At 50.4% G+C, this 11760-nt stretch overlaps 1 protein-coding gene across 1 annotated transcript; it reads left to right on the plus strand.

The window, feature by feature from the left end:
* The first annotated feature begins 4975 nt into the window (after positions 1–4975).
* LOC135397483 (uncharacterized) lies at positions 4976–6308 on the plus strand. The gene is made up of 2 exons (XM_064629088.1): positions 4976–5048; positions 5119–6308. The coding sequence occupies exons 1-2, from the start codon at positions 4976–4978 to the stop codon at positions 6306–6308; spliced, it is 1263 nt and encodes a 420-aa protein (XP_064485158.1).
* The last annotated feature ends 5452 nt before the right edge of the window (positions 6309–11760 follow it).

Genomic DNA, 11760 nt, shown 5'->3' on the forward strand with positions numbered 1-11760 from the left:
TTGCAGTGTGTATACTGTATGTATTGTATATTTTCTGCGTTGAATAAACCTCTACCCGAGAAACGACATCATAACGTTGGTAGACAAACCGAAACCGAAACAAACCAGACAGGGAGGGCTGGGTTCCACAAATCGGCACTTGTTCGCTGCCTTTTATTGAAAGAAAAGTAAGACCGAAGGTCACGTCCCTTTCAGGGAGCATCGTAACCCCCTCAAGACCGTGGCTTTCGGGCGCCGAACTTGTTCGCCTCTAGCTTCTACCGTAGTTCAAGTCTACCAAATTGGTGGCGCTGTCGAGCACTATGACGTCATTTGTTTACAAACAGGGAGAGGTCTATTCAGCTGACATTTTTGAGTCGGTGTAACACATACCTCGAAGGCAGGTTACCGCGTAAATATCCGGGAATATAACAACGCAGAATCAGCGAGGCAGTATCGAAGCATGGATTACATACACAAAGAATGTCTATAAAATAATGTGCGAGCTTGCAGAACAGAACCGTAACACGCGTAAAAATAAGTATCTCGCAAAGGAACGACAGTTTATTTCCCTCGTGATATGCTGTATCAATACCAACGTTAAAAGGAGAAACCGAATTCACTTTTTGGCTTGTATAGGTCTCTTTGAAGTAAGCGTTACACTTGAAATTCCGGAAACCCAAGAAATGTTCGTGGTCTAAATCGATTTTCAGACTAAGCCGCCGTCACAGACCTTTTTCTTTTTTTAACTAGGTTTCCGTGGCGTGCATTCAGGCAGCGGTTCTATTGCTGGTATGAGTTGGGCCGGCTTGCTGTACAAAACATACCGTTAAAAATGGCAGGTTATAACGCTGCCGTTTCAAGGCCACTCACTCATTTTTGATAACAAAAGGACTGACTACTGTTATTCGCTGCCGGCAGCCGCCGTTTAATCGGGAACATAATGACTGAAAGTAGTATTTAAGAAAGTAAGAAACTGCGCAGGACAATTTAAAATGCGTATTGGGAACGTTGGTGAAAATACCCGTTTATTGGCCTATACGCTTAGGACACTTATACTGTCACAAATGTCGGCACAGATCCCTTAGAAGTCGGCCCAGGACGTCAATCGTGACGTTGCCCACCTCTGTGAGGCCGACAACGGCGTGCCCTTTCAACAGCAGAACCACCAACACTGCATAATGCATAGCATTTATCACCTTTGCTGTCCAAAAGAGCGAGCGCGCATGCGCTCTCCTTCGAACCACCAGGTCATTAAACTCAACATGTACTTTATCAATCCTGTATCTCAATAGAGTGAGATACATCTTACAACTGAACGTCTTCGATTGAAGACAGTTTTGAACGCATGGTAGCATTTGGTTGGCACGCAATAACTCATATCCGCGTTTGGCGTGTCAAGTACGAAACACCCCAGGCAAATCATCTCTTGGTTGTCGCTCTTCCTATACAGGGCTGACACCATTTCTTATGTATAGGACGGAGACAAATCGTGTCTTCTGTATTACGTTAGACTTGGCAGTTCGCATTTCCGCAGTTTTATTTTTGAAAAAGAAAGTATGTTAGAGGTACAGCGCGCAGGTGATGTATTACAGGATGATGCAGCAGTAGTGTCATTGCCTTTCCGTTTAGAGAGGTGAATTGCTTCTATGTTTCTCTGTTTGTTATTTTTTCGCCAACATAGGTGTTGCATATTTTATAGCAATTGACTAGTCTGTGAATTCAAGTTATCTTGTCATTTGAAATACTGAAAAATCCCACTTTTGAAATACAACTCAGGGTGTAATAGGCGGAATTATCCTGATGGCGCTTCCGTTAAAGAAAAGTCCAGAGATCCTGTCAGCACCAAAATTCCGCGCACTGTGTCACAAGCGGGGTGTTGTCTCCTCTAGGGATCGGGATCAGGATCAGGGCATAGAGATCAGGATCATGAGCGACACGTACACGTATAAATAAAACTAAATAAAATACACATCCTTGGCTTTTCAAAGCATTAAAACTCTTAGAAGCTTGAAGAACTTCGCTATACAAGAAGCGATTAAGCAACGTTATTTCGTGGTCTAATAATAGCCAATTCAATTCACTTCAATTCAGTTTATTTCATCTTAGGATGTGGATACGAAAAAAAAATCTGTGGAACAGCTTGACAAGTGCAGCATGCCTGAAACTCCCGCTTGGAACCCTGTAACGTTCCTCATAATGAGCACTATAGCCCACCATTCATAATGCGAACAAAACTGCACGTACTGTATCTGCATTGCTGAGCATTACTGGCAGGTGTCTCCAATCCCAAGGGTACTCCGTTGCTTCTTTTCGGGCTGCTGACTGTTGGTTGACATGTCCCTTTAGACCCTCGCTCACGAACATTAGGCAAAATGCTTGAAAGGAAAACTCTAATAGCCTTTTCCGCCTGTCAGTCTCTCGCAGAGAGCATTAGGTTATCCCAGCGTGCCCTTTGTACGAGCGTGCCCTGCGTGGGCGTGCGGAGAAGACAAGCGATAGCTGTCGTCGCCACCGGGGAAGGCACGTGTACTTGAGACTTTCTTTTCGCTTCCCCACACGACAAAGGAGCGCTGTGGTGAAGCAACGTTCAGTGACCTTTCAGTCGGGTTTCAACCATGGGTATCTTATTCGCTCCAAGCTTTCGCTTCAAGTTCGAAACTGATATTGTGGCTCAACATTGGCTTAAATAACGACAATCGTTCGTTACAGTTCTGTAGTGTCAGCAAACATGTTTCGGATACTGAGATACATTGTTTCGGATACATTGTTGCGACAAGCGCTATCCAATTTCTATCATTTGTTGTCTATTATCCTTTCAAAAACAGAGAATGAAGACAGACGAATGAGAGGACCAACAGGTTGGTCGAAGTTGGTATTTTAAATATAATGGGGTGCATGTGTCGCAGGAGGCGAGGGATAGATTGAGAGGCAGAGGGAGAGGGAGAGGAGAAGGAGAGGACAGGGCTGGAAGGAAACATACCATAAAAGTACGCCCACATTCTTTATTAAATATCGTTTAACGCCGTGCTGCTATTTGTCTAAAGAATGTATTCAGGGACAGGGGCATGTGTTGCTTTGTGTGCCATAACTATATAACCAAAGGTTTTCCAGAACTCCATGTCTCATTCTTGTATCTGGTAGGCTATACAAGTATAGGTCAAGGTCTCGCCCCTTTCCCCATTTGTGAAGACCGCGCCCTCATAGGTTGAGCTTCGAAAAAAAAAAAAAAGAGGGGGGGGGGGGGGACAGGCTTGAAGTCGATCATGTGCATTCCCGCATGGTCCCAGCAGCGGCAAGATTCGGGGCTTTGTCGTATTTTGCAAGGACGCTTACATAATATAACACACCGAAACCAACACCACGTTGTCAACGGCCCCCTACTTGGTTAGTCGCTACTAGAGATGCAAAATTTCCGGAAATTTTGAATAGCTCGAAAAAAACCGTTTCTTTCGGGTTTTTTTTTTCCGAAAAATTGGACAAAAATGGAAACAGACACGGTTACTGTTGAGTCGAAGCATTGCCGGCCAAGCCACAGCATACAATGAGCTAGAAACTTTAGTAGTGTTCACTCTCTAGGCATAAATGCAGGGCAGAGCATGCCATGAGACTGCTGTCTGCTTAGCGATAGGTAATTAGAACAACACGTCCACCCCGACCAGAACTCCGACATTATGTGAACGCGATGGCGATCGCTTGGAGCGGCAAGACGGAGCTCTAAGTTGGTGGTTGTTGGCGGATTGGAGGCACCTGAGACACTGTTGGCGGGTTGGAACGCATCGAACACACAAAAATTTACATTTTTGAATTTTGTCGCCTGGAAATTTTTGGCAATTTTTCCGGAGACCAGGAAAAAAACAGAAAAACCTTTATTTTTTTTCTCAAAATTCCCGGTTTTTTCCTGTGGCTTCGCATCTCTAGTCGCTACTCCAGCCGTTTTGTTGCGTGCAAAACCTTCTGCGTAACGTAGCGTTGCTGAAGTGGCCATTGTCTTCGGCTGTGATTTTTTGTCAAGTTGGGACGTGCTTCGAAAGAAGCCACAGAGTTTCAATAATCACAGAACCGAAAAACCTGCATGTGCAGACGCCAGATGATTTTGCTACCTTTCACAGCGACAGTTTTCGCGAAGGGACGTGCCCACGCCAGAACCAACACATCGTCTGCGACCTTCTGCATTGTGTCGTCTGCGAAAGTAGCAGACGCAAAATTGACGCATAGCTCCCTTTCTCCTATCCCTGTCGACCTGTCTCTGATAACGGATTCGTGTGCTGTTGACCTATCACCCGTTAAATGGTGTGGAAACAGGAGGAAAACGAATGAGGCTGGATGCAATGCAGAACACTCGTCTGCTTTGCACGGAAAAGGAGGGAGAGAAAGAAAAACGAAAAGGAAGGAGAGAGAGCATTGATAGAAGCTGTCTTGTGCCCAGTTTCCACTTGGTGGCGTCACGGCGCGAATGCTGACGTCGAAGGACGACGGGAAAGAGCACGTTTTTTGTGTTCACGCTACGCAGAGCTTGCGGCTATGTCTCGCGGTTGACGAAACTCTTCGAATTATTTCCTCGGTCCGCTGTCCTCTTAGTGTGTTCTCTGTTCTGTGCTTCGTGTAGTGAGCACGCATTTTTCCTAATTTCGATGTTTCTGCAGCTCATCACGTTTAACTTTTAATTACCGTAATGGCGCAAGCGTCAGGGAATCCCAGTAATGCGAAAATAACTGCCGCGACAACGGCGAAAACCGGCAGACGAAAAACGAGAAGGCGTGGTTTGGGCATGCCACCTCATTGGCCAAGAGAACATCGGTCTCGCGAGCTCTCGCGAACGACGACGACGAAGCCGAATCGTGCGGACGTACGATTTTGCTGCTCCTGTTTCCTGCGAATTACTCATAGCTATTGTCAGGGGATTATTTCGGGTATCCTCTGTTTTGCAAGCCGACGCTGCGCACTGGACTCGGGCGAGCTGCCCGCTCCCCGGCGGGCCCCTTGTCTTGAGGTCATGGATTCCTCTACTGAAGAGGCGAACAGCTCCGAACCTGGCTCTCCCGCGAGCAGCCACACTGTCAAGAGAGGTGCCTTAATTGCCCCCCTCAACTGACCACTCCACTCTCGAGTCGTCCGATGAGGATCAACCTTTCAAAGATGTTGTCAAACGGGCTCGAAAGGCAAGCAAGCGCAACATCGAACGCATCACCTCGCTCGAGGGAACCACAGTCATCTTCACGCCACTAGAGCGGGAATCGAACCTAGCTAAGCTCAACCACTTAAAGCTCTCGCAATTCCTCACTTCTGAGCTACCTGGGAGAATTAAGGAGATTCGGCCGAATCACGCTAGGAACATTATAGCGGTAGATGTTGTTGCCCCTGCTGCGAAATTAGCCCTCCTGCAGCTGAATCGCATATGTTCCATTCCTGTCCGTGCCTATGAGCCCCGCCCATTCAACTCATGCTATGGCGTCCTTTTGGGAGTTGATACCTCCATCTCCGACAGCCAAATTATGGAGGCCATTAAGTCCGACCCTCCCCTAATAGCAGCCAGAAGAATAAGGCGGGACGCTGGTGCGGTGAGGCTAACGTTCCTTGGGCCGAAACCTCCTAAGCGCGTCAGCTTTCACCTCCTGACCATGCAAGTTCGTGAGTACCTACCGCGTACGGTTCAGTGCAACAACTGCCTTCGCTACGGTCATGTAGCTGCATGCTGTAGCCGACGGAAAATATGCCCTAACTGCGGATCCTCCCACGAGAGCCCGATGTGCCCTGAATCTGAACCCACCTGCATAAACTGCAAAGGACGTCATGTCGCCACATCAAGGGACTGCCCATCCCTAAAGTTGCAACGACACATCGCCAGGGAACGCTCTCGCTCCAACAGTAGCTACCGAGAGGCGAAGGCTAAACTCCGGCTCACAAAGCGTCGCAACCAACCTAAGGCAATGGGTACACGAAAGTCTCAGGAGAAGCTTTCACACAGGGGTGTACAACCCGCTCCCAAAAGCCTCCAGACGTCGCAACAACAGATCGTTTGGGCGGAAACTGATTTCCCCCCTCTAGGCCCTGTCGACCATCCAGAGGATAAGGATGCCTCCCCGGCACAACCCCATGGAAAGAAAAGCGACCCCCCGCTCCCACTCCATTCCCAGCCAGCCTACCGTAAGGTGTTAGACCGTCCAGAAGGCGCAGACCTGCCCATGGTCATCATCCAGCTTCTCTTTGCTGCACTGAAGGCTATCGTCTCGGCAGTCCCTGAATGTACTGCTCTCGCAGAAATCCAATCGGTCCTCCAACTCGAAGCTGTGATAGCACCCCTGCTCCTCCCCAGCAGCAGGCGTTAACAACACCAGCTTTCGTACATCGATCGGCGGACAATTTATGACCGAACATAGAAACAAGAAAGCGTTCCTTCCCCGCATCCTGCAATGGAATGCCAGAAGCTTGATTCATAAACAGGCTGACCTCAAACTCCTTTTACGGAAGATGGACTTTGATGTGTTAGCGATACAAGAGAGCCTTACCCAACCATCATTCAAGATCCCGCCGTTTGTCTCCTACAGCGCCAAAGGCCACCATGCGGACGGTCTCCCGCGGGCATCGCTATTTGTCAAACGGTCCATTGCCCAGGCTGAAATTGACCTATCCCACCTTTGCTCTTCAACTGAAGAATATGTAGGGTGTCTACTGAGGGCCGGCTCCAAGTCAGTCACAGTCATATCTGTCTACCAGTGGGGTCATGCTCCGCCCAACGTCGAGTCTCTCAAGGCTCTGCGGCTCGTTTGTCCAGGTCCCCTAATTGTGTGCGGAGATTTCAATGCGAGCCACAGTCTCTGGGGTGGTCGACGAAACTGCAGACGTGGTAATTCCATTGTCAATTACCTCTCCTCCAGCGACCTCGTGGTGCTCAACACCGGCTCTCCTACATATATGCGTTCGCCTCGCTACCTAAATGCCATCGATTTGACTCTGGTCTCTCCTGACGTCACCCTAAAGTGGGAAGCCGAGCCTGACACATGGGGTTCAGATCATTTCCCCATCCTGCTTTCGCCTCCGAGTCGCAGCAACGGCCCCAGGAAAACGAAGACTATTACCAACTGGGTGAAGTTCAGGGAGGGACTGGTCGGCTCCACGGTAGATACCTTGCTCGACTCTGTAAAGGCGTCATTGGCTAATAGCTCAAAAGCAGTATCCTACCTGGCCAGTATGCCTGCCCCTGACCTCCGATACCTCAACCTCCGTGCTGCGCGACGACGAGCACAGCGACGAGCTCTGAGAACCGGCCTCCAGGGCGATTGGGTCGCTTACAAGCGTGTCTGTGCTGCCCATAGAAGGTATACCTTGAAATTAAGGCGGACCCAATGGAGACAGTTCAGCGAGTCCCTCAATGCCCACACTCCAACAACGAAGGTTTGGCATACCCTGCGAGCGATCGAAAGCCTTCCCGAGCCTGTCGACCCGCTTGTCACCTTATCGGTAGCCTCAAACAGGGAGCCCAAGAACATAGCCGAAGACTATGCCAGCGAGCTAGCTCGCGTCGCAAGCTGCAGTGCCCAACGCCTTTTTCCTAGCCACACAGGATCAAATGGCTCCCCGGCGGACGACGACCTCACGATGTCCGAGCTGAAGTACGCCATCCAAGGCTTAAAGCGGCGCAGTGCAGCTGGCCCGGACGGGATCCCTAACCAGGCCCTCAAGAACCTAGGCGACGACCAACTCGACGCTCTGCTCCAACTATACAACAACGTCTGGACCTCTGGATGCATCCCATCTGATTGGAAACATGCTCGAGTAATACCCGTCCTAAAGCCGGGGAGGCCACCGAGCCAACTGTCCTCCTACCGTCCCATTGCCCTAACCTCGTGCGTTGGCAAATTATTGGAGCGTATAATTCACAAAAGGCTGGCTTGGGTCTTGGAGCGAGGCGGTTGCTTCCCAGATCACATTACGGCATTCCGGAAGGGCTGGAGCGCGTCTGACGCAATCGCTGAAGTGGCTACTAGCCTGAAGCAAGCGAGAGAGTCCAATGAGTTTGCTCTCGCTTTCTTCATTGACGTGAAGAAGGCATACGACTCGGTAACGCACTCGGCATGTTTCGCTGCGCTCGAAGCAGCTCGAGTCACTGGCCGCCTTCTAGGATACCTATGTGACTTTCTGTCCAACAGAACGTTTGACGTCTCCGTCCGCGGGTGTATCAGCTCTGTGAAGACGTTTGAGCGAGGAGTCCCACAAGGCAGTGTTCTATCACCTATACTATTCAACCTAATCATGGCAGGGATTCACCGAGGAATTCGCCCTACTCCGTATGCCCTTCATCTCACCATCTACGCGGACGACATCTGCCTCCGCATTGTGGGAACGGACAAGGAGAAAGTTCGTGACACAGCTGATATTGCCTTGAACGGGCTCAATGCAGCGCTGCTTGCGAGAGGGCTGGAACCATCACCAGAGAAGTCAAAATGCATGGTCTGCATTCCCCGTGGAAAGTACGTGGGCAAAGACTTCCCAAGCCTCAGCATTAACAACACTCCCATCCCAAGATGCGCGTCATGTAAATATCTTGGTGTCACCATCGATAGCACATTACGCTGGTCTAAGCAAGTAAACGAGACTATTTGCAAGGGGAAGAAAACGCTCAATTTGCTACGCAGAATCAGCGGTAAGTCATGGGGCTGCAATGCGCGGTCATTGCTCACCCTTCACAAAGCCCTGATCTTGTCACGCATTCTCTACGTGGCGCCATACGTAGACCTCGCGCCTACACAATGGCAGGCCCTTGAGCGCCTTCATCGCGCTGGCATAAGAACTGCGCTTGGTCTCCCAACGTTCTCTAGCGTCACCCAAACGTACCTGGAAGCTAAGGAAAAGCCTGTTAGTGTCCACTCTGAGCTCAAAGGCCTCCAGTTTCTGGATGATGCATCAACATCCATCAGCAAGCATTCCCTCTTCACCGACCTCGAACAGAGGACACACACATCCCTAGGACGCCTGGCTAGTGCCACCAGCTCTCTAGCCAACAGGGGCGCTCTTCCTCGGCTCCCAGCTAGTCCACCTACGCCGCCGTGGCGGGAGTTCGTGCCCGCAACAACGCTTCACATCCCGGGTCTACGGAAGAAGAGCGAGTCCAGCCCCCTAGTGGCCAGGATGGCGGCTGAGAACCTGATCAGCGACGTTTATCACACGCATACTCTGGTGTTCACAGATGGCTCCATTGACCACCGTTCCAAAAGTGCTACCAGTGCGTACTACATCCCGTCAATAAACAAGGCCTGGCAAGGGAAATCAGTTCGCTACCCAATCTCATCTACGACGGCCGAACTCCTGGCCTTGCTACACGCAGCTGCTGCGGTTCAAGTCACCGGAATACCTAAGGCCGTCTTGCTTACGGACTCCAAAAGTGCCCTCAACAACGTGATAAACCCCATGTGTGGTAGCATTCTGGCCCGATGTATAAGGAGATCGTGTGCCCAGCATAGGCTAACCGGAGGTGAGCTTACGCTCCAATGGATCCCATCTCATGTCGGCATCAGAGGCAACGAACGAGCGGACCAGCTAGCTTCCTCAGCACACAACAGCTGCAACCCATCCTTAGCAGTCCCGGCCGACACTGACAGGCTCTTGGTCGTCAAACAGCTAGTTGAGGTGCGTCACCCTGGCATACAGGACATCCTGCAGAATCACCGACCCTCTCTTCCCACGAAAGATCTTCCCCGTGGTATGCAGACAATGCTCCATCGATTACGCACAGGATCTGCGTTCACGAACTCTCAACTGTGCAAGATCGGCTCCAGGGAGGATTCCAGTTGCGGACACTGTAATCATCCGGAGACAATTGCGCATATCCTGACAGAATGCCGTGCATACCATGCCATGCGGGAAACCCATCTTCCCCACGCCAGGCCAGGTATACTGACGGACGTCCTCTTCCCCGAAGGTTCTTGTGCGGAACGACTTTCAAAAACTCGCGGCCTCGTGCGCTTTCTCCAAGCAACGGGCCTAGCGGAGAGACCACTCTAGTGCACCTCTCACCTACTGTGTGCTTCCGTCCCATCAGCACCGGTCATCCTGCTTCTACATCACTTTGAAGTCCTCAACTCCCCTTTCTCCCACCTTCTTTTCCTTTTTTTTGGCTATAGTCGTGACGATGCCCACTTGAGTGCGGCCAACAACGGCAAGCTACCTCGACACCCCCCCCCCCCCCCCCTCTCGCGAACGGCGTAAAACGCCGAGGAGGAAGTTGGACATGTCGAGCTTTTTTGGCTCGGCGTCTCTTCTCTCAGAACGCCCGATATGCGCTTCTGCTTCCGCATCCTGCAAGCGTCATATCGGCTTACTGCAGCAATAGACGCGAACAAGGAGAACAAAAAAGGTACAAACCACCTGCAGATGCGACGTTGCATCCTTGCGCATTGTACCCTTGTGGCAACTCTGCACGGATCTCTGCAACTCTGCACGGAACTCTGCAAGGACCAATCCACCGAAAAAAACAAAAAAAAAACATGAGTGTCAAAAAGAGAGGAGGACTATTGAAAATCAGGCGCCGCATAAGCACACCATTTTGCTTACGGTCTCCAACCAGAAAACAAGAACACTTCTTCAGTCGAACGCGAAAAGTGAAGAAGGAAGAACAAAGAAAACCTATACAACGTAACAGCCCATGCTCGAAATAGCAGCATTCGGATAACGCGCTTTTCTGCACCGGAAAGATATGAAAGCATCGTTGTCTTTCAGAACGACAGCACACACGCGGAGCTAAAGAACGAGGTCGAGCACTATAGAACTGTCAAGGCTTCTTTATGTACGGAGGGACACAGAAACATCATCGCCTGGCTCCGAAACATGATGAAAGAGGAAATGTATGAGGAAAGAGAGGGGGTAGGGAGCCCTGGGCTGTGATTTCGTCTGGGTCGTGCGGTCAAATGTGTGGATGGAGAACAATTTCCGTTTTCAATGACAAAAAGGGGGCAACAGTGCGAGCGAGCTGGTACAAGGCAATCGGCCGGCACAATGGGCAGACGCGAGCGACTGTACTGCTGGTTGTTTTGTGTGTGTGCTTAATTGCCCCCCTCCCCCCCCCCACCTTTCTCTGTCATGTTGCATTTTCAGTTTTCGAGATAGGGCTTCGAGGTCAAGTTATTACGTGTCCCGCCACTGATGCGAAGATGAATATTTCGATGAGGATGTTGTTCATGTTCACCGGTTGGTGGGCATGTTTTTTGCCGAGCGATCTGCCTGCCCCGTGTGGCTGCATTTTTGTTCGGGGAATCTTGTGTCCTGGGGCGGGCTTCATAGGGAAATGTGCCGACATTTACTTTACAGTGCCGGGAAGAAAACACAGGGAAAACCACCCCAGACAAAAGCACAAGCCCTCTCCCTTATAGCCGAAAGCCTTCAGCTGTCAAGCATAGGGTTTCGCTATACTGCAGAAACTTTTTTATTGTTTCTCCATCACACTGAGAAGCCACTGGGCCAATGAGCGGTTCACGGACATGGAACATCAGAAACGAAAGGTAGACGGCGATTTAGTATGCGTCCAAGCCCGACTTCGTGGGAAACTGCAGCGACATCCGCCTGGGAGGTCTCCAGGGAAATCCTTAGACAGCGTAGTCGCTCGCCAACAACCACCCACAGTTTGTGGCGCCCATCTGGAAGACATTGAGCACGTCGTTGTATCGTGTCCAGGATTACCCGGTGGCGCAAGAAGTTGCGACCTATCCCATATGCTCTCGGTTTTACCGTGCAAAGAAAGACAGTTAGGCGGAATAAAGACCAGGCAGAAAGAGAAACAGTCCCGCA

This window comes from Ornithodoros turicata, chromosome 6 (assembly GCF_037126465.1).
Source record: "Ornithodoros turicata isolate Travis chromosome 6, ASM3712646v1, whole genome shotgun sequence".
NCBI lineage: Eukaryota > Metazoa > Arthropoda > Arachnida > Ixodida > Argasidae > Ornithodoros > Ornithodoros turicata.